The sequence below is a fragment of the Malaclemys terrapin genome, chromosome 7 (genome assembly GCF_027887155.1).
Source record: "Malaclemys terrapin pileata isolate rMalTer1 chromosome 7, rMalTer1.hap1, whole genome shotgun sequence".
NCBI classification, from domain to species: domain Eukaryota; kingdom Metazoa; phylum Chordata; order Testudines; family Emydidae; genus Malaclemys; species Malaclemys terrapin.
Window position 1 is genome coordinate 56402226 of NC_071511.1, and position 23353 is coordinate 56425578.

Here is a 23353-nt window from a genome sequence, read left to right on the forward strand (position 1 = left end):
GGAGGCAGGGAAGCCAGAGTGAGCGAAGATGACAAATAATAAGAACCCAGGGTAAGGCTATTGGAGCCTCACTTTTTAGGTCAACAAGGCAGCTGAGGGAACACTGATCTTCCAGAATCCCCAAACTGATCACCTCAGGGGGAGGAAGTCATCACACCACCACACAAGCTATGCCAACCCTGGACCAGTCTCCCTACACCCAGAAAAAGCCTGCTGATGAGCAGCATTAGGCCAGCCATAGGACCAGCTAACTCCTTGACTGCAGTTCTAGCTCTCATCTCAGAACAGTCCAGAACACTACAAGAACTGAGGAGTCTGTGACCTGCCCGTTACTTTATTTTCCCTTTTTCTATGTGTGTCCTTTGCTTGTATTAAGTGGAAGGTATCCCAGATTGTTTTATTCTCTAAGATTAGTGTGGTTGGTTGCACATTTATGTGTATATGCACTAGTGACGTCTACACAGGGAAAGTGCCAGAAAGTTCACTGGGTTTAATCAACTCTAAACAGCACCATAAAGATACCCATTAAAGCATGTCCTGTCTTTTGAGAGTCCTAAGAAACTCCAAGCTGTCTGCCAAACAAGAGTTGGCAAACTTTGGCTTATCAGAATATTCTGCTAAGGCCTGTATTGTAATATTTCTGTTGGAGGAAGGGAGAATTGAAATCTAAGAAGGAAACTTTGTAATTGGCTTAGAGGCTATGTTCCTGACATTAGTTGACAATTTAGTTTTAATACACCTCTACCTCAATATAACACGACCTGATATAACATGAATTCGGATATAATGGGGGGGGGGGGGCTGCGCACTCCGGCAGATCAAAGCAAGTTCGATATAACGCGGTTTCACCTATAACGTGGTAAGATTTTTTGGCTCCTGAGGACAGCTTTATACCGGGGTAGAAGCGTATCAAAATATTTAACCTGCTCCAAGCTATAGATTAGAATGGCTTGGGTAAAATTCTTTAGTTGGGGTTTAGAACCAAATGGACAGCCACCTCCCTAAATCCCTTCTCAGCAGTTATAAGGATTGATTATTTGTTGTATTGATCTGATAATTTAACTAATTTTAGCATTTAATTCCAATTCAATACAGACTACCTCGGCAATTTGAACATTGTATTATCTTAGTTGTAGTTTGGTTTAGTAATAGCTTATCTTTGGTGATATGTTTACTTAATTTTAATAGCTTTAATAAAATTGATTAAAAGATGCTGATTGACAGAAATCTGACTCAGTAACGTGGGTCCAGAATCCTTGAGGCTCTGGCTGGACATTAGGTTGGCTGGCTAAAGCAGGACCACCTCCCCACAATTAATCTTTGGTTTTCACAAACACCATGTGGACCTGAGACCCACGCACACCCCTGCACAGGTGTGCTCACTGCAGCACCTGTGGCCACAGTGAAACAACACTCTACCTTCTAGTGCCCCCTGAACCCAAGCACCAACCGCCACACCATCACGCCCAGCCAGCACGCCCGTTCTCTGTTCCATGGGACTCTACCTTGTCAGCCTGAGTCTTCTGCTGAGCTGCTAGGCTCCCACCCATAACAGAATAAACATTGATCCACCCATCGAAAGAGGCAGCGGAGAAGACTGATGGATTCCGAGGGCACCACTGGACATCAAAGCACCACTGGCTCTGAGTGGGCAGCTCATAAATCACCTAACATGGATGGGGAGGAGGCAGAATGTTATAAGGAACAGTCACTTGTTTTCCCCCAAGCCACTTACACATGGCAGGTCTGCCACACATTCCTGATATCTCACCATGCATAATGCACCCTGATCATGATCACTTCCTGGTAGTCCACCAGCTAGGACACAGTGCAGCTGCAATATTTCAAAATAACTAGCACAAACACCAGGAGTCCCCAGACAGCTGCAGTGCCTAAGAGCAGAAGGGTTTGGGCTGCAGAGTGAAATTGATTTGGAATGTGTAACCGTAGTCAGTTTCACTCTGTTTTCAAAGGCTATGACTAGCCTTAGGGTGGCATGTATCCTGCAGGCACCACACCTGCAGCTACACACCACAACGGAAGCCTCCAGTAGCAGGGGTAGGCTCTGGCAGCAGGGAGGCAGAGGGACACTACGCTGCAAAACCAGTGCAGATGTGGGAGGCATGCCTTGGGTACACAGAGAGCCCATACAGGGTATAATACCTAGGGGTACAGGTTTAGGGCATTCTACTCTACTAGTCTAAGCTGCACCTCTCCATCCACACTGCTATTTTTACCCATGCTAGCTGGGTGTTCAAGCGTCCGTACGCTACACACCACCACAAGTGTAGATGTACTTTAAGTGCTTCTGCCCCCAGCACTCTACTATAGTAACACCTGCTGTCAAGGGAAGGAAACCCTCACCCAGAAGAGAAATAGCAACAAAAAGGGAGAAATAAACCAACAAAAGAAAAGTCCTGGGGTAGGAGGGACAGAGTGCGTTCTCTCTCTCCAGAGAGCGGGCATCAGAATGGTGTAGAGAATGCACCGAAGTGGGATGTGAAATGACACACACTTGGCACAGCATACAAATACATACCAGGCAGGAAGTGTGTACTTACTGCCATAGAATCAAACCTGCCACACACACCTCACCAATGCAGGGGTTCCAGCACAAGATCCGGTTGTCTTTGGCACTACTGAGAAGGAGCTCAGGGTCAGCCTGGCACCAAGAGATAGAAAGGACTCCCCTGAAACAGACCAGACATAACAGTCACTCCATGAAAGCAAGAAGGTCCCACTCCCTATTCCAGTCACACTGTAGCAGCTTATGTGGACACTTTATCACAGCAGTAGCATTCTAGATCACTTCTCTGCCTCAGTCAGACTAGAATAAAACTCAGACATCTCTGCTCCTCAGTTCAAAAGCCAGACATCCTGACCCTGAAAGATGGGAATCCTCCGAGAGGCAAAGCAATAGCCAGGCTCCTACCTCGTGTGACCCTCCAGCTGGCTCAAAGGAGAGGTGGCAAAGCGTAGGTCCCATATCTGGATCACCGGCATGCGGTCATCCTCAGAGGAAAGGACCAGCTGAGTAGCAACTTCTGGGTGCCAGGCCATTCCTGAGCAGTGCATCTGGAGACACAACAGCACAGGCTGACAACACTGCAGAGCTGACTGGCAACAAATGAAGCCCTCGTTTACACTAATCAGTTAGGTCAACGTAAGGCAGCTCACCTCAACCTAATTATGTCAGTGTCCACACTACAGCCTTGTTCCACCCATATAAGTGCCCTACTACAACGACATAATAACTCCATCTCCACAAGAGGCATAGCGCTTATGTTGGTGTATTTAGGGCGATGCAGTGTCTGTGTAGGCTGTTAGCTGTCTTGTCAATTTCAGGGCTCCGCTGGAGCTGTGAAATTGACAAGAAAGCCCAGTACCTGGGTCCCCAACCAGGCTGCTGCCAGGTCTCTGCTCCAAGCCAGGCTGCCACCCAGGCTCCTGGCTTTGGCTGCTGCCTGGGCTCCTGGCTCCATGCTCCTGGCTGGGAGCCTGGCTGCGCCCCCCTCCCCTCCTTCCCCTCTGAGAGCATGGCAACCGACCGGACTCCAGGCGTGGATCTCCCCACTGGAGGCGAGAAGCCCAGAGAGCAGCTGGACTCTCAGAGGGTGAGCTGCGTGGAGCTGGCCTCCAATACTGCCCCCTCTTCAGCTGGTGGGAGTGCTTCTGGTGAGGACGCACATCGCTAACAGAAGGACGGTAGTGTGGATATCGGCCACCGCAGTAATTACTGCAATGGCTGTAAGTTGATCTAATATAGGTCAATTTAAGATTGTAGACATGCCCTCAGTGGCCCAGAGACATAACATTTAGTACTTAACTCTCCAGAGCACTAGAGACCAGCTAAGTTTCATAACACCCCCATGTGGAAGGTAAACATTGGTGCACTAATTACACAGATGGGGGAAACTAAGCAGACAGATGTAGGGGCTGGCTCAGGGCCACACAGGAAATCAGTAGCAGAGCCAGGATTAAAACTCACAAATACCCTGATCTGTCCACTAGACAACACTCCTCTGAGGAACAAGCTAGAATTCCAGGGCAAGTGCACCCTAGGCAAAGGGATAGCAAAGGGTCTCATTTCTCACTTGACAGGTTTCAGAGTAGCAGCCGTGTTAGTCTGTATCCGTAAAAAGAACAGGAGTACTTGTGGCACCTTATGCTCTAATAAATTTGTTAGTCTCTAAGCTTTCGTGGATTACAGCCCACTTCTTCGGATGCATACAGAGTGGAATAAATATTGAGGATATATATATACACACACATACAGAGAGCATAAACAGGTGGGAGTTGTCTTACCAACTCTGAGAGGCCAATTAAGTAAGAGAAAAAAATTTTTTGAAGTGATAATCAAGCTAGCCCAGTACAGACAGTTTGATAAGAAGTGTGAGAATACTTACAAGGGGAGACAGATTCAATGTTTGTAATGGCTCAGCCATTCCCAGTCCTTATTCAATCCGGAGTTGATTGTGTCTAATTTGCATATCAATTCCAGCTCCAGTTTGGCCAATGTACATGGCAGAGGGGCATTGCTGGCACATGATGGCATATATCACATTGGTAGATGTGCAGGTGAACGAGCCCCTGATTGTATGGCTGATGTGATTAGATCCTATGATGATGTCACTTGAATAGATATGTGGACAGATATGTGGCATCGATGCCACATTGGCCAAACCAGACAGTCTCTACGCAAAAGAATTAATGGACACAAATCTGACATCAGGAATCATAATACTCAAAAACCAGTGGGAGAACACTTTAACCTGTCTGGTCATTCAATGACAGACCTGCGGGTGGCTATATTACAACAGAAAAACTTCAAAAACAGACTCCAATGAGAGACTGCTGAGCTGGAATTGATATGCAAACTAGATACAATCAACTCAGGATTGAATAAGGACTGGGAATGGCTGAGCCATTACAAACATTGAATCTATCTCCCCTTGTAAGTATTCTCACACTTCTTATCAAACTGTCTGTACTGGGCTAGCTTGATTATCACTTCAAAAAAATTTTTTCTCTTACTTAATTGGCCTCTCAGAGTTGGTAAGACAACTCCCACCTGTTTATGCTCTCTGTATGTGTGTATATATATCTCCTCAATATTTATTCCACTCTGTATGCATCCGAAGAAGTGGGCTGTAGTCCACGAAAGCTTATGCTCTAATAAATTTGTTAGTCTCTAAGGTGCCACAAGTACTCCTGTTCATTTCTCACTTGGTTAGTGTGCAGGAACTTTTTCTTTTCTTTCACCAGCCATGGAGCTTCTAACGCAATCCTTGCCCAAGGAACAGTTTTCCCCATCTGCCTTGGAGATGGAGATCCCAGACTTGCCTCTGTAGCACACATCTCACCCCGGCAAGGTCACATGTTCACCTCACTGCTGGCCCAGACACACAAGAATCTGGTTTCAGAGTAGCAGCCGTGTTAGTCTGTATCCGCAAAAAGAACAGGAGTACTTGTGGCACCTTAGAGACTAACAGATTTATTAGAGCATAAGCTTTCGTGGACTACAGCCCATCCGAAGAAGTGGGCTGTAGTCCATGAAAGCTTATGCTCTAATAAATCTGTTAGTCTCTAAAGTGCCACAAGTACTCCTGTTCTTTTTACAAGAATCTGGCTTTCCCCTCCCCAGGGAAACATTTGTAACAGCAATGGGACATATGGAGACATCAGACATTTAGCTGCAGCTCCTCTGCTCTCTGACAGATTGGTGCCTTTATTTCTTTCCTTCACTGCTTTAACGTGAACCTGGTGCTGGTGGAAGGTGCAGATTCCCAGCCCAGGAGAGTGCTGCCCTGTGTTCAGCCCATGTACTGCACAGCAACAGCGTCAATTCCCCACACACCTCCCACATGCCTGTGCACCTCAAAACTGATCTGGAGGGAGCATGCTAAGGAGCAGGCAGGTAGTTTGTTCCCATGGCCCATTTGATCCTTGGCCTCTCTCCTCAGAGTGCTAAGAGGGACAAACAAACAACAGGACACTCTGGGCCACCGTAGAGGCACAGAATCCCTACGGTGTAAGAATGCCACAGCCAGGCTCTCTTGCACACCAGATGCCCCACACAAACGTGCCTCCCATGGGAGGGGTGGGTACTGCAGAGTCATCCCTACCATTTGCACAGAAGGCCTCTTGCTCTGGGGCTATTCCCCCAGGGTCCCATGCAGCTGCCTTACAGCCCCTTTGCACTGGTGGGCTGCAGGGCAACTGAGAGTCCAGCCCTGGAAGGCCAGCCCACGGTCCTTCCCCACTCACTCTGTTGCTGTGGTCGCCGATTTTGATGATGGGCTCGTTCTTCCTGAGGTCCCACACGACAGCCTTCCCACTGGGGTGAGCGGAGGACAGGATGTGCTGCACCTGACGATTCCAGGACACTGCGCTGATGTCTTCCTGAGGCTGACGAGGTAAGAGAAGCCACAGATTCATTATACCCGTGCGGGGGAACGCCAGCACTGGGTCCCCATCACTGGCTTGTCTCAGAGTGCACTAAGGGCTCAAACGCATTCCCAGAGGATCTATAAATTCTGTGCCACAATCACTGATAGACTGAGTTGCTGATCAGGTAGGAAACAAAAGCAGCACCGATGGCAACCAGCTAGGGCCGGGGAAGCCTTTAAGTGGAGAACACTATGGAAAACCCCATTCTGGATGGGAACATCCCCTAGGAAAGGCCATGAAGTTTAGGAAGCATATACTGAATTCCATGCCACAGTCTGTATCAGCCACGTGTGTCATGAACCATTAATGCCAGCGTGAAGCAACGCAATCAGACAGGGCTGAACGGCTCAGCAGCCTGGGATATATGGAGATTAGGCTGCAGACTAGAGACCTCAGTGAGAGAAAAAAGACATGGGAAGAGGACATGTTGCAGCATCCCAGGAGTGCACAGAATCAAGGGCTAACTCCCCTCGCCCTATCATAATGCAGGAGGCAGGCAAGGAGGGTGTTCTGTCCCAGGAGAGGCTCAGCAGTCTTTTCACTGAGTGAACGACAGCTGATTGTGTTGCTCACAAGGGGGGAGCTCACTTGTAAATCTCTGTTGGAAAGGGCTGCTTCCCCTTTAAAGCCAAGGGACACCATCCAGGAGTGACAGACGAGCCCCTCCCGGATCACTCATTGGCTGCGCTGTGGTATTACGTTAATTGAAGCCTCTGGTATCTCACAAGATCGCTAGCAGATCCCTTATTTCCCCAGAAAGGTCTGATAAGGGTATTACAGAGAGCCCAACCCACTCAGCTAGAGAATGTAACACACTGGTTGGTTATCTTGTTCAAATCCACCTAGTGCAAAGTCTCCATCCCAGCCCAGCAGCGCACCTGCCAACACTGCACAACCTCCCCCCGCCACATGGACCACCTCTGCCATCTCCCGGAAAAGAGGCCCACTCTTAGGTTCTGATCTATTTCCCCAGCAACTGATTTGGTCAGTTCCATGCCTCACCTATCAGATGGATCCCAGGCTGTTACTGGAGTGGATCACTCCCCCCTCCCTCCAGTCTCAAATATCTGTCCAAGGACGCAGCACTTCTAGCGAGCAAGGACCCTGACCACAGAGAAGCCCCTTTACCTGAGATTTAGCCCCTGGCGTCATTGGCACGCTGAAGTTATTCAAGTCCCAGATGTAAATTTCAGAATCATTGGCCCCAGAGGCCAGGAGGTTACACTGCGGGAAAAGCAAAAGCACGGTTCTCTCTCCGCTCAGGGCATCCATGGGAGAAGAGAACAGACTTCCTTAGACTAACCACAATCAAAGAAAACAACAAAACAATAGGAGGTGTGAGCTACGTGGAATACATCACTGGTACAGCCCAGCACAGAACGCACCCCTGCTGGGGCGTTGGGCCCTCACCAGAGAATGTGTCCACAGTACAAAGGGGAAGGGAGACGGAACCCCAAGTAGACCTCAGGGACTGGGGTGAGGGAGGAGAAGAGCACTGCAATTATTTTATATCTCTGGCACCTGCTACCCCAATGGATCCTAAAATACTGAGCAGATTGGGCAGATTGACCACAAACAGGGATCTCTGAAATGCAGCCATCTGTAAGGCGGGAAAAGGCAGCTATTTAATAGTGCACAGTGACAACAGGTTGGGGTTAGAAATGACGCCTGTACTCCACTGGGTCTGCAGGGGGAGTGTTGGGGAGCAGAGAGGAATTATCCAGGTTATGACTAGTCATGGTTGTGAATCACATCTGCTTTTTTTTGCCTAGTAAACTGCATGTTCAGAACACGTGTACAGTCTGACTCCCCCGGCACACCCTGCCAAGGGGCAGAATGCAACAGCTTCCCAGTCCCACTAAACACAGCTCGACGGCCGAGAGCCGAAGGCATTCCAAGCTCTGTCCAGGAAGGTGCAGAGCCTCCACAAGGGCTGCGGCAAGCCCTGAATTGTCATCTAGGGCTCTGTGACCATCAGACGCCCCAGCATTCAGACAACGATGATATTTTTGTCTTACAATAGTGCCTAGATTCTCCAACTATGACCAAAGCCTCGCTGTGCTAGGCACTGTAAAACACATACTAAGAGTGTCCCTGCCCCAAAGAACTAACTGTAGTTAGACAAGACAAAGGGAGTATTAGTACTTCATCACAGAGATGACAGGGAATCCGTAGCACTGAACCTAGATCTCCTGAGTCCCAACTCAGTGCTTTTACAAGCAGCCCCTTCTTTGCTCCAGTTTACAGGCTGTCCACTCAAGACTTAATCCCTTTGAACATGGGAGCTAGTCAATGTGGAAGCCAGGATGGCTGTGCAAGGTCATGATAGAAGACAGCTGTAACATTTCACTGGTTGTGCACCTGGAAAGGATTAAAGTCAAGAGCTCGAACGGGGCCAGTGTGCTTCTCCCGCCGTCCGATCACAGACTCTGTCCCTGACGTCAGAATCTGGGTTGCACTGAACAGCGTTAGCACTCCATTATCCCCTCCACCAGCAATCACCCCGGAGGAATCAGACGACCCGTTTCCAAAGCTGCCCCAAATCAGCTTGTGAAACCTAAGGAGAGAAAAGAAACCTGGCCAGAGTAAAGTCAGGGCAGAGCAACAGGACCTGACACGAGTCAGTTCACGCTAACTTGACACAGACACCTTTGCTAAGAATCCCAGCACCAGGGGACGTCGCTCCCGGCTCACACCCATCACACATCCCATCTCCCTCCATCTCAAAGGGCAACTCCCTTTCTCAGAAGGCAATGGGTCCTCATCACCCAAGAGCTGTGCCTCCCCCCAACACCTTTGAAGGTGGAGAATTGCAAAGGTTAGCCCAGTACGAGCACAGCTACATTAGGGAGTTTTGCACTGATCTAAACACCCAGTTTAAATACACTGCCCTGCCTGGATGTGGGAATCAGAAGGTGAAATTCTCTGGCCTGTGTTATACAGGAGGTCAGATTAGAGGGTCATAATTGCTCCTTGTGGCCTTGAAATCTGTGAAATGGTGACGCACATCCTGGGTGGAAACCAGGGTATGTTGCACCATTGTAAACTCTGCTTTATACCAGTGGAATGCATCTACACTGGGTGTCTGCACTGCTGTAGCTCTGTGGTGTAAATATCCCTGAACCCGAGGACTCTACCTCCTATTAATAAATTGCCTGGTGAATAGGTTCACCATCAGCCCCTCCATGCCCAGTTTCACTACTCCATCTCATGGCCTTTTAATTTCATATCCTCATCAAGATATTACATGGGACGTGGACCAATAGTCACCCTTCACCCACCCACCCACCCCTAACTACCTTAAGACACCTTCAGATTTCCCCACTGATCAATGTGGATGTACCAAGGTCCTCCATCTGAACAGATGAGTTGCCCAACTCTTTCCACCTTGCCAAGTTGTGCAACGCACACGCATTGGAGGACGGGTCCTGGGCAGGATTCTTTCCAGGCCCTGACATGTGATCAGTTTAACCCTGAAGATTTGAACTCACTCCCCCCTACCCTCCCTCCCCCCCATCTCACCCTGCATTGGTCACTACTCAGATCCAGCCATTGTACCAACATGTTAGCAGGAAGTGCCAGTACCTGTTGGAAGCAGGAAGGATTCCTCTGCACTTCATGTCCAGGGAAGGGTCCCTGAAGTCAATCTCAAAGATTTCCAGGGTGGCATTTGTACTGAAGGAGGCATCCAGCTGCTGAGCAGATGTCCCTAGGCAAAGGTACATGGAGAAGGGACAGGTGAGGCTTTTGCACAGCAAAATAAGCCAATTCTTCAAACACGGTCAGTATTACCATGGCCCTGTGTGAGCGTTCTGCCTGAATATACAGCTCAGAGAGCCACATGTTAAGACACAGGCTTTAAAAAGAGATCAGATCTTCCTCAAGAAATTCTGATCCTGAGAATTTTAATTAAATGTCCCTTTCCCTTTGAACAACAGAAATAAAGTCCCCGTGCCCTCTCCCTCAATACTTCCACCCTCGCCCCACAAAGGCCCTGTCTTCAGTACTAATGCAGCTATTTCAGTGACTCTGGTTACAATTATGGTTCCAATTTGTATTGTAGACTGAACCTTAATTGTGTTCATAAAGTCTTGGTCAGACCTTCCAGATCTAATTCACATCAGAGGTTCTTTAACTGGGGCTTCTCAAGCATTTGCTGATAGTCCATGGAGAGTTGGCTGCTAATGTGGTGCTGGTTCTGTTCCTTGTTTCTGGCTGCTACATTAAAATAAAAGCAGCTTTATTTCCTAAAGTAGCTTTCCCATGCAAGCAAGTGCTGTAGTTACCACAGGGATGTTATTCGATTGCCGATGGGAAAGGAGGTGCACAGGAGACACACCCTATCAAAAAGTGATCCAAACTATGAAATTGTGCAGCTCCTGATCTAGAGAGACTGCAGCCAGTGCTTCCGGGCTGACTATGGATGTAGCCTGGTTACAAAACACAATTAAGGATCAGTCTAGATTACAAATTGGAACCATACTTATAATCAACTGCACTTTAGCTAGTTGCCCGGACATGCTTGTGTCTGTAGTGTAGAGAGGCCCCGATAGCCAGAACCGAAGAAAATTTGTGAGAGTGAATAGGTAAAAAGTAAGACAAGATGGGAGCCCAGAACTGCCCTAGACAGGAGACACAGCTCGCTTGTTGTCACACTGTAGTAATGTCAGGTCATCAGCTCCTCATTTACACCAGCCTGTACCGCTGCCAATCCAAGGAATTTGCAAACTCTGCAAATCAGATATTAAAGGGACATTGCTAAGTATTTAAATAAAACCTAAAGTTTGGGGACTGAACAATGCAAATAGAAACAGCTTGGAATTCCATTGCTAATAACTTCATATTGATTGTTCACTTTGCAGTGTTGGGAACCCAAAAGCAATAGCGTCTGAAGACCAGGAAGTGAAACTGACCATAATGAAAGAGAACATTAGTCTGTGGTCCAGAGTTCAAACTGAGTGAAGTGAGAAGAAATACATGGTGAAAAGCAAGCGCCTGATTTGTAAGGTCCTATCATGTTGAATAATTGGAGGTGTTTATATAGTCAAATAAAGCGCAGAGTCATTTTAAAATATGTCGCACTAAATTTTTAAGAAGTGATCAGTTGTCCAAATTTATACATAAGAACGGCCATACTGGGTCAGACCAATGGTCCATCTAGCCCAGTATTCTGTCTTCTGACAATGGACAATGCCAGGTGCCTTTACGCTTTACACGGGCTTGTTTAGACGTTAGATTAGAAAAGTCTGAGAATTTACCCTCTGAAAAGCAGTCTCCTTCAAGGTCTCAAGCTGGGCATCCAAAAGTCACTAATCACTTTTTAAAAAAAAAAATAGGTCCTGATATTTATTTTGCCAGTATCACTTTAATCAGCTCCAGAAAGAATTCAAGTGGTTCTTGATGGAATATAAGATGGTCCTGTCTCTGTGCAATGCACATAATGGATGGTTACACCACCTGTGTGGCTCTCAATTTCATTCTCACGTGTATCCCCTGGCTAGGGGGAGCTGTACCTGTTGCTAGGTAGATGGGGTGATTGCTTGCTGGACTCCACACCTGAACAGCTGTTCGCTCAATTTCCTTTAGCTTCATTTTCTGGACTCTAGAAGAGATTTATACTGGGGTTAGCACAGTCTTGCAATGTCAGTATGGAAATTCACCAACCCAGCCACAAAAATCTACTTGCCTACCTGTAAAATGATAAAATAAATCCTGATGGGTGAATAGCATTTAGCAGGGCTGAGTTGGGGTGTTTGGGAATTCATTAAAAACTCCAAATTAACCCAGGTTCCAGTATGTGACTCTACTTTGTGGCTTGAGCTCTTCCCATACTCTCATTATAGAGGACCCTCAGTTACAGGAAAGGGGTCTAAATTACATATTTAAGTCTTCAGTCTGGGTTTGGTTTCATTTAGCTACAGAAGGGCATTCAAGCTAAGCTACTCACAGGGTTGTAAGCTCACTGAACATACTGATGCCAATACATACACAGAGTGAAAATGAGCAGGGAAAAGTCAAAACTCAAAAGAGATGTGGTAACACAAAACAAGGGAAACTGCTACATTATCTGATTTAGCTAATGCACGTTATTCTCACTCCCATATCATTCAAAGGCCCAAAAGGAAATTCACTTGGAATTCTGCTTCAGTTTGTGAACAGTGAAATAAGTGGTCTAGTGGTTCAAAATCATGAAGTGCTGAGTTCTATTCCCATTCTGACAACGACTCCCTCAGCGACCCCAGGCAATTCACGCAGCGTTTCAGTACAGGAGTTGCTCCTGCTTGCAAAATGGGAAAAGAGCTTCCCTAATTCCTGGGAAATGGGATTAGACACTATTGCAATACGCATAACACAGTAATATTCCAAACTCACCCGTAGTCCACTGGCTATTGGAACACAGTTAGGACTGAGCTTTAGGCCTCTAGAATCTGATCTGTGTTACAAGTTTCTATTTAATAGAACACTCATTAGCATAGGCCAGACATAGGAAGTATCTGCATTTGATAGTTTGCCCTATCCATACTAGAATTGGAATGGTTATTCCTAGCACAGTTCTCTGACATGGATGCGTTCTCTGATTTCAGGGGGCCATCCCCAAAGGCCAGTCAAAGTGTATTAGACATCACATTTGAAACCGCTTCCAGCCTTAATTTGGCCTACATGTAACCAGGGCCACTGATTAGCTGAAATGTGTGCAGAGGGGGAGACTGGTAGGCATTCCCAGTGTACCTGGAGCTAGCAAGCGGTAGGTCTGACACCCTTCTTGTCCCTCTCCCCCACCAAAGGCCTTCCCCTCTCATTACAGGGCAGGCCGCTTGATCAGAATGTCTTTAATGCTGTTAGCGTTAATCTGTTGTGGAATCTACTGAAGCTCATGTTACCTGCTGCCATTCTCATGCTAAACTCTCCCTAATTTATCAGAGGCCCAGGGGGATCTGAACAGAGGCTATATAGCACAGATCACATGATCATTTCCCCAGGCATCCTAGGACTCTGGGGTGGAAAGAGTCTCCTTCAGCAGCAGCAGGCAAAGCGGCTCATGGAAGACTGAGAGCTATATGTTTGTTCTCATGCCCTGAAGTGCATGCTCTGCTCCCTTCCCTTGTGAGCTTTATCAGACTCTCTGTCAGGCACCTATCTCTGGCACAGCTTCAGAAAACCCCTCATGATCAGCTCCCCATACTAGTCATGGGGAGTGAAACTGACAGATCAGTTTTGCCTACTTCTGGCACACGAGGGAGAGGGAAGTTGCAGGCACTTGCTGGAGGCAGGTAGAGCTGCCAACGCCCCCAGTACACTGAGCACTTGTGGACCACACTGATGTTAGAGATTGGGACAGCAGCTGCGGGCTTCTTTGAAGCTTCCTTACCTGACTCCCTGCTGGCTCCTGCTTCCTCAGTGCAATCAACACAGGAGCAAACTGTACACATGGGGCTCCCTGTCTCTTGCCTAGTAAAGGAGCAACAGCCCCTTTAGTGACCAAGAAAAACCACCCCAAAGCAGCCAGGAGGCCTCTTCCCTCCAAACTAGATCACTGGAATACGGGGAAGGGAATAGCAATCATCAGGTGAGAGAAGAAAAGGGCTGTGGGCCACCATCAGGGAAGCAGCTGGGGTGAGTGGCACTTGGATAACATTTTTCAAGGTCTTCCCTGCCCTGTGTTGATTGCTGTTGCCTGGAATTTAACAGGCAAAAAACAAAGAAAGCCCCTGCTAGGAGGGGCTTACAATCTAAATTAGAGCAATGAAGCGCAAATACACTATAAAATAATCTATTGTCTTGAGCGTGGCCAGGGTGGACATCACATGTACCCCAGAGTATGTCATGGGAAGGTCTTGCATCCAAGTTCCCTAGAGACTGCACCCAATACCTAGGACAGTCAGTAGTCCCAACCCTGCTGATCTCAGCTACCTCAGCAGGACACCGAAGAGTGCATTGGTTAGCCTGACTCTATATTGGCAATGCTGCTGCAAAGATCATTATCCTATGTCATTCCTCTCTGTGAATCCTCCAGTGGCTCCCCCTTCTGCAGGGCAGCAAACATAAGCTGCTGACATTCACTTTCAAGGCCCTTCACCGTCAATCCCTACCCTGCCTATCAGCTCTCATTCGCTACCGAGTTGTCGGTGTTCGCCTTCGATCGGTCCCTGATGCCAGTACCCACTGCCCACTTGTTACATTTTCAAAAAATCTTCGTGCTTTCTCTCCCGCTGCCCCCATGCTTGGGAGGTTCATTGCATAAACAGTCACAAAACCAATGCGTAATCCACCTTCAGATCTCTCCTCAGAACGCTCCTTTGCCATGATGCCTACAAAACACTTGACCCAAGATGCAGGTCAGTGTTCTCACGGTTTACTTGTACTCCCCCATCTGTCTGTATCCACCTGTTAGCTCTTGTGTTATACTTGGATATCAACTCCTCGGGGCAAGGACTGTCCTGTGTTTATATAGATTGCAAAATGAAGTCCACATCTGGACTCCTAGATGCTACGGTAACGTAAGTAATAATAATGGAGAGTGTGTCACTTGGACTAGCCAGATATTAGCAATACTAAGAGAGAGACCCTGGACCGCATTGTTGAAGAGGCTGCCAATTCAGAGCATGGGCATCCCTGGTTCTTAGGCCAGTGGAGTAGTTATGCTACCACATTTGGTGTCAGCAGAACAAAGGAAGGCCCAAATAAAGTGGATTAGAGTGATCCAGCCAAGAGTTTACAATCTCACAGGCCTTCCAGGCACCTTCCATTTACTTTGGCTGAGAGATTGACACAATTCAATTGAACTGGCACTGGGGGCCTTTTGAGAACAATAGTGTCTCACTCCGCAATAGGAGGGGTTTTCAGGACACCAATCTACTGTCTCAGCCTTGAAGGCAAAACTGCAGCTCTGAGCCCTACACTGATAGGCAAGATCAAGGATAGTCAGTAACCAAGAGCCTTCAGAATTTCATTGTGTTTCTGCACATTGTTTCTCTCTGTCCAGAACAGGATTAATGACCCTCAAAGTAAGGAAACAGTCTTCTAGCAACCTCTTCTGGCTGCTGTAAGAAGAACCAGAGATCTGTGAAGTGATTAAATCATCAGGATTCACAGGGAGAGTGCACCATCTGGCGTTCTATCTAGATTCTAGAAGTAACATATCAGATCATTGAGAAAGTTCACGCTTCTCTCAAGAGCTCTTTCATTAGTCATACCAACTCCTACACTATCTGCAGGAGTGGGAGCAGTTGACAGATCCCAGGTGGTGCCAAGTCTCAGCCACTATTGACAGAGTCTCAGCATTCCCAGAAGCCTCTCTTAGCCACGATCTGTTGCCAAGTGTCCTTAAGAAAGGAAACAGTACTCTGGCAATGGGGGAAGCTAGGTCTAGCAGGTCAGACAAGTCCCTTCCACCAGGGACATGAGGGAAGAGAAGGTATTGTATTGAGATACCCAGCTGTCAAAATTAAAACATTCTCTCTCATCTTCTCATACAGACACTACTGAAGGAGGCAGCAATCGGTCATCTACACAGGAAACACAGTTGCCCAGCTACTGTAGTGATCAAGGCATTATAAATAGCTACAACTGATACTGTAGTAACAGCAACAAGAACCCCACAATTGGCCTGATAACAGCATTCCCAATCCCCCTTTAATAAGCTCAACTCCCTCTTTTACAATTCCAACACGGTCAACCTGAAATCCCTTCCTACAGACCTCCCCACCCTACCCAAATCTCAAAATTTCCTCCAGGAATAAACAAAATCTAGCTCTTATATAGTACTTTTTGTCTTTAGATCTCTAAGCACTTTACTACAGAGGTCAGTACCCTTAGCTCAATGTTACAGAAGGGAAAAGGAGGCACAGAGGGGGAAGCCAACGGCAGAACTGGAAATTAAACCCAGGTCTCCTGAGTGCTAGTCCAGTGCCACATGCACTAGGTTATACTTAGGGCTTCTGTTTTTCTGGGCTTATTAATTTCATGTTTCAGAATTTATTTTTAGCAATTTTTGACTTCCAGATAGATGTCCAAAAATCACGGTTTTCTGGAGCTCTCCTCTTTGTACATACACATAATACTGTTTCAAACTGCACTGCACAGTGCACTAGGGAACTTTTAGTGTGCACCAGTAGGGTCTACACAGACCTATTAATGTGCAATTATTGCACTTCAGAAATCACACCCTTGCAGTCCACATTACAGCTCTGTGTAGACAAGTGCTTAGCTACAAACCAGGGAGCATCACCTGTATAAACAAGCTGCACTGGGAAACTGCATTGGAAATGAATTGAGTAATCATTTCCAGTGCTGACTGGATAAACAGATTTTTTTTTAATCGTGGGTGTTTTATTGGCGCTTATCAGTTAAAACCTAAAATCAAAAACCCTAGCTATATTACATGCTCCTCCATTCAGATTCCCTGATCTCCCTCTCCCCTGATTCTTACTGTCCTAGACTGAGCCTATTCTAATAAATAAAAATTCTAATAAATAAAAGGCAGTAGGAACCCAGAGGGGAGACACTGGGATGGCTCTAATCCCAGTTGCAAAGCCACTGGCGCTTGCAATGAGGGCTTTTTTGGAAGGCAGGACTCAGTATAACACACTGCAACCTACAAAGGGACTTCTTACCTTTCCTCAAGAATACAGAGCTAATACTGTACACAGAATGGACGGCTCCTGGGACACAGGAAACTGGATCGCAATCTCAGCTCTGCCACTCACTTCCCACGTACCCTTACACAATCTCACAAAGAAAAACCGCACTCCTATTCCTCCACCCTTTACCTGTGTCGCCTGGCGACTCTAAGCTCCGTGGTACAGGGACTGTCTCTCACTATGTGTCCGTACAGCACCGAGCGCGGCTGGGCCTCTGGGTGCTACTGTAATACAGAGAACTACGGAAACTCTCAAGCCGAAGGGGCTCGGAGGGCCGCAGAAATCGCCATCAGCAGACCACTATGCGACGACCCCATGCGTGAAACCAGCCCGCAGGTAGGGGCCCAGTGCGCCCACGCCACAGATCTCCAGCCCGTCCGTGGGGCAACAACACTCAGACCCCCTGGCAATCTCGTGTCTGGCGGGCGAGGCGCAGCCCCTCCGCGTGAGCGGGGAGCGGAGCGCTGCGAGGGGAGTCGGGGGCAAGGGACTGGAGCGCTCGGAGCGGGCTCCCTGTCAGTGGCCGCGCCAGGGCCAGGCCCGCGCCTGCGTGGGGGGATCGGCGGGCGGGGGCCGAGCCTGGGTGGGAAGGGCCTGCGCCGGGGTCAGAGCTGGGGGTAGGAGGGGCCGGCGGAGCGGCCCTTACCGGCTCCGGTACCTTCCCTACCGCGACTCCTGACCCAGCCCGGCCGAGACTCCCTGCTCAGACAGCGAGCAGAGCCTGCACTATGGTGGCCGCCAACAGCCCGAAGAGCTCCGCCCGCGAAGCGTCTCCTGCCTATCAGTGTATGTGTGACTCCTCCCTTCAGACACACACTAACCCCACCCCGAACAGAGGCATCAAACCCCTCGCCCCCGTATCTACCACGCAGGGCCAAAGTCAAGACCCGCCCACCCTGGAGCATCAACCCCCAAGGCCTACGCTTTCCAACTTTCTAATTGTACAAAAGGGAACACCCCTACCCCGCCCCTTCCCTGAGGCCCCGCCCCCACTTGCTCCCTCCCCCCCCCATGTACATTAACCCACTGCTCCCTGTTGTATTCCACTGGAGCATTCAATTACTGTGCGGAGGGGGACACCCAGAGCTTTAGCCCAATATTGGTATGTCTGTATGTTTCCTTGCACCCCAAACTATCCCTCTATGTGCTTCCTCAAAGACCCCCACTGTGTATGACACTTCCAGTGAGATACTAACCCTCCTATCCTTACCGTTCCACCCCATTGGGGCATTAGCTGCCAATGCCTCCTGGATACGAGGCATAAACCCATATCCACTTGCACTGCAGTCACAAGCAGGTAGGGTGACCAGACAGCAAGTGTGAAAAATCGGGACAGGGGGTGGAGGGTAATAGGATCCTATATAAGAAAAAGACCCCAAAATCGGGACTGTCCCTATAAAATCAGGACATCTGGTCACCCTACAAGCAGGGTATTATCCCCTTTCACTCATACTACACATATCCTTCTCACTGCCAAAGGAAACCTTGGGCTTAACTTTAACAGAGAATCCAGCCCTATTTTATTTGAACTATAATCTCCATAGAGGTTGTACACGCTTCAAGAAGGGATGTTCTTCCTGTTTGTAAAGCACCTAGCACCATGAGGACTCAGATCCCCTCTGGGGCCTGTGAGCACTACTGTCATGTTGTTATTAGGGGCCAGAATGCAACACCTTTGTTCACACTAGCAAAATTAACCCAAATAGTAACATTGATCACAATGGGACTACTCTGGTGATCAGTTACATCTGAGAGCATCTAACAGCACAGAAGAGCTGATATCCCAGCTGATTTAGTCAAGTCAGGCTGGACTCAGGCCTGGTGAGCCCTATCTAAGATCATGGACTTAACTTTTACTGTTATAACTTTTGGGGTTTTTAATTTTGTTTTTCAAATAGCTAGGTAATACTTTAGGTAATGTATGAGGGTGGTTTAGGAGGCACCTTGGAACCTAAGCTCAGAAACTGCTCAGTTTTGTTATTTTCACTGCCCCTTTTCCTGCATTAGAGCAAACAGTTTTTCAGTGTCATTCCACTGTATCCATTACAAAACAGGACATAGCCATGATCCACAGAGCAGGCAAATTTTGTCATTCTGTTCAGTCTTTATCACTGCCTGTAAAAACCTATTTGTATTTTTTCTTAATCTATTAAAATAAAGTGTTTTGTGATATTGCAGCTGGAGTCCATGATCATGTAAAAACTCATCACCCAAGCAGAAGTGTCCCTTGAAAATACAGGGATGAGAAACCTCTCCTGAAAATGCAGCCTGGGAAAAGTGGTTTTGGTGATTCAGTAACAGAGACCGCAGCCTCAGAGCCAGTGCAAAACCATGAGGCGATGGAACACAATGCTTAGAGCTTTGCAGTCTTTTGGCTGAGATGCAAAGCCCAGATCACCTTCACTTACATTCCGTGCAAATCTTGTAACTATAAGAGTAGAGATATTACCCCCTTTTCTGGCAATTTCACTTTTAGTTCCTATAATTTTGCCTCAACAGCTCCTACCATTTTATTTGCCACTTTCTCTCTTAAAATGTTCTGTTGCATCATTAGCACAGACTAGGTGTAATGTTCCACCCAAGACCTGGCTGCATATCAGTATTGAGTGAAGCAATGTATCTTTGGACATACCTCCTCCATTTCTTACAAACCCCGCACATAAGAATGTCCATACTAGCACAGTGATTCTCAACCTGCGGCCCAGTCAGCACACAGCTGCGGCCCGTGACATCCTCTGGGCCATATAGTTTTGGATGTGGCCCGCCTAACACAATGTAGGCCGCATAAATAGGTTGAGAACCACTGATCCAGCCCAGTATCCTGTCTTCCAACAGTGACAGTTGGAATGGCAGTCACGACTGGAATACAGGTATGGAAGGGTATGCGCTGTTTAGGAAAGACCGGAACAAAGGGAAAGGTGGGGGGGTGGCATTGTATGTCAATAATGAGATAAGCTGTAAAGAAATAATAGTTGATGGAATAGATAAGACGGAGTCCGTCTGGGCAATACTCACACTGGGTAAAAGAACTACTAGAGCCTCTCCAGGGATAGTGCTTGGGGTGTGCTATAGACCGCCGGGATCAACCCAGGATATGGATAAAGAACTATTTAATGTGTTTAGGGAAGTAAATACTAATAGGAACTGTGTGATTATGGGGGACTTTAACTTCCCAGATATAGATTGGAGAACAAACGCTAGTAGCAATAATAGGGCTCAGATGTTCCTAGATGTGCTTGCTGATCAATTCCTTCATCAAGTGGTAGCTGAACCGACGAGGGGGGAGGCCATTTTGGATTTGGTTTTGGTGAGTAGTGAGGACCTCGTTGAGGAAGTGGTTGTAGGGGACAACTTGGGCTCCAGTGATCATGAGCTAATTCGGTTTAAACTAAATGGAAGGAGTAACAGAATTAAATCAAAGACTAGGGTTTATAATTTTAAAAAGGCTAATTTTAACAAATTAAGAGGACTGGTAAGGGAAGTGGATCGGGCAAACGTATTAATGGATCTAAAGGCAGATGATGCCTGGGATTACTTTAAATTAAAGCTGCATGAGCTGTTGGAGGCCTGTATCCCAAAAAAGGGAAAAAGGTTAGTAAGCAAGAGATTTAGACCGAGCTGGATGAGCGACCGTCTCAAAGGGGCGATTAGGAAAAAACAGAAAGCGTACAAAGAGTGGAAGAGGGGAGGGATCAGTAAGGAAACTTACCTTAGTGAAGTCAAAGCATGTAGAGATAGAGTGAGAAAGGCCAAAAGCCGTATAGAGTTGGACCTTGCGAGGGGAATTAAAAGCAATAGTAAGAGGTTTTACAGCCATATAAATAGAAAGAAAGCAAAGAAAGAAGAAGTGGGACCGCTGAAGACTATAGCTGGAGAGGAGATTAAGGATAATCTAGGCATGGCATAATATCTTAACGAATATTTTGCATCGGTGTTTAATGAGGCCAAATGAAGGGATTAGGAATACTAGCAGCGTGACAGAGGGGGATACAGGAGGGGGGATTACAGCATCCGAGGTAGAAACCAAACTTGAACACCTTAATGGGGCTAAGTCGGGCGGACCGGATGATCTTCATCCGAGAATATTGAAGGAATTGGCATGGGAAATAGCAGGCCCCTTGGCGATAATTTTTAATGAATCTGTAAACTCGGGGGTGGTTCCGTTAGACTGGAGAATAGCTAATGTGGTTCCTATTTTCAAGAAAGGGAAAAAAAGTGACCCGGGTAACTACAGGCCTGTTAGTTTAACATCTGTAGTGTGCAAGGTCCTGGAGAAAATTCTGAAAGAGAAAGTACTTGAGGACCTTGAGGTCAATGGCAATTGCGACAAATTACAACATGGTTTTACGAAGGGCAGATCGTGCCAAACCAATCTGATCTCCTTCTTCGAGAAAGTAACGGACTTATTAGATAAGGGAAATGCGGTGGATTCTAATATACCTTGATTTCAGTAAAGCATTTGATACTGTACCGCATGAGGAATTATTGGCTAAACTGGAAAAGATGGGGATCGATATGAAAATCCAGAGGTGGATAAGGAACTGGTTAATGGGGAGAATGCAGCGGGTCGTATTGAAGGGTGAACTATCAGGTTGGAGGGAGGTCACCAGTGGAGTTCCTCAAGGTTCGGTTTTGGGACCCATTTTATTTAATCTATTTATTACTGACCTCGGAACCAATTGTAGGAGTGGGCTGATAAAGTTTGCAGATGACACAAAGCTGGGCGGTATTGCCAATTCAGAGGAGGATAGGGATATTCTGCAGGAAGACTTGAATGACCTTGTGAATTGGAGTATCAGAAATAGGATGAAATTTAATAGTGAAAAGTGTAAGGTGATGCATTTAGGGATGACTAACAACAATTTTAGTTACAAGCTGGGGACGCATCGGTTAGAAGTAACCGAGGAGGAGAAAGACCTCAGGGTCCTGGTAGACCGCAGGATGACTATGAGTCGACAATGTGATGTGGCGGTGAAAAAAGCCAATGCGGTCTTGGGATGCATTAGGCGAGGTATATCTATTACGGATAAGGATGTGCTGCTCCCGTTGTATAAGGCGCTGGTGAGACCTCATTTGGAGTACTGTGTGCAGTTCTGGTCTCCCATGTTTAAAAAAGATGAACTCAAACTGGAACGGGTACAGAGAAGGGCCACTAGGATGATCAGAGGAATGGAAAACCTGTCGTATAAAAGGAGACTAGAGGAGCTCGGGTTGTTTAGCCTGACCAAACGAAGGCTGAGGGGGGATATGATTGCTCTCTTTAAACATATCAGAGGGATAAATACCAGGGAGGGAGAGGAATTATTCCAGCTCAGTACTAATGTGGACACGAGAATGAATGGATATAAACTGGCCGTGGGGAAGTTTAGGCTTGAACTTAGACGAAGGTTTCTGAACGTCAGAGGGGTGAAATATTGGAATAGCCTTCCGAGGGAAACGGTGGGGGCGAAGGACCTGTTTGGTTTTAAGATTAAGCTAGATAAGTTTATGGAGGGAATGGTTTAATGGAAAAACATGATTTTAGTCAAAGGAATACTGTGCCATGGCAGGTAAATAGTATAATGGCTAACAAGGGTCTGGCTGGAGACTCTTGCCTACATGCTCGGGGTTTTACTGATCGCCATATTTGGGGTCGGGAAGGAATTTTCCTCTAGGGTAGATTGGCAGAGGCCCTGGAGGTTTTTCGCCTTCCTCTGCAGCATGGGGCAGGGATCGCTAGCAGGAGGATTCTCTGCCAATTGAAGTCTCTAAGCCACAGGATTTGGGGACTTCAACAGCAGAGTCAAGGGAAAGGGTAGGGACGGCTTTGTGGCCTGCATCATGCAGGGGGTCAGACCAGATGATCATAATGGTCCCTTCTGACCTTAAAGTCTATGAGACAGTGCCAGATGCTTCAGATTTCAGAGTAGCAGCCGTGTTAGTCTGTATCCGCAAAAAGAACAGGAGTACGTGGGCTGTAGCCCACGAAAGCTTATGCTCTAATAAATTTGTTAGTCTCTAAGGTGCCACAAGTACTCCTGTTCTCTTTGCAGATGCTTCAGAGTGAATGAACAGAGCAGGACAATTATTGAGCGATCAATTCCATCACCCACTCCCAGCTTCTAGTGGTCAGAGATTTATGGACAACTGGAACATGAGAATGTGACCCTGACCATCTTGGCTAATAGCTATTGACTATCTATCCTCTATGAACTTATCTACATCTTTTTTGAACTTAGATATAGTTTTGGCCTTCATAACATCCCCTGGAAACAAGTTCCACA

At 47.2% G+C, this 23353-nt stretch overlaps 1 protein-coding gene across 7 annotated transcripts in view; it reads right to left on the reverse strand.

The window, feature by feature from the left end:
* SEC31B (SEC31 homolog B, COPII coat complex component) overlaps window positions 1-23353 on the reverse strand; it is a 47898-nt gene that overhangs the window by 22754 nt on the left and 1791 nt on the right. For 2 of the 7 annotated variants that reach the window (XM_054033958.1, XM_054033951.1), the window contains exons 1-9: window positions 17737-17858; window positions 11964-12052; window positions 10036-10159; window positions 8812-9007; window positions 7579-7674; window positions 6268-6408; window positions 2933-3075; window positions 2591-2690; window positions 1506-1667 (exon numbers count right to left, since the gene is read on the reverse strand). In XM_054033958.1, the coding sequence (XP_053889933.1) occupies window positions 1506-1667; window positions 2591-2690; window positions 2933-3075; window positions 6268-6408; window positions 7579-7674; window positions 8812-9007; window positions 10036-10159; window positions 11964-12042 (1041 nt within the window). In that variant the 5' untranslated portion in view covers window positions 12043-12052; window positions 17737-17858. Of the gene's footprint in view, window positions 1-1505; window positions 1668-2590; window positions 2691-2932; window positions 3076-6267; window positions 6409-7578; window positions 7675-8811; window positions 9008-10035; window positions 10160-11963; window positions 12053-17063; window positions 17186-17219; window positions 17702-17736; window positions 17859-23353 lie in introns of those variants that run through there. The other 5 variants (XM_054033952.1, XM_054033956.1, XM_054033953.1 and 2 more) reach the window with 5 other exon arrangements.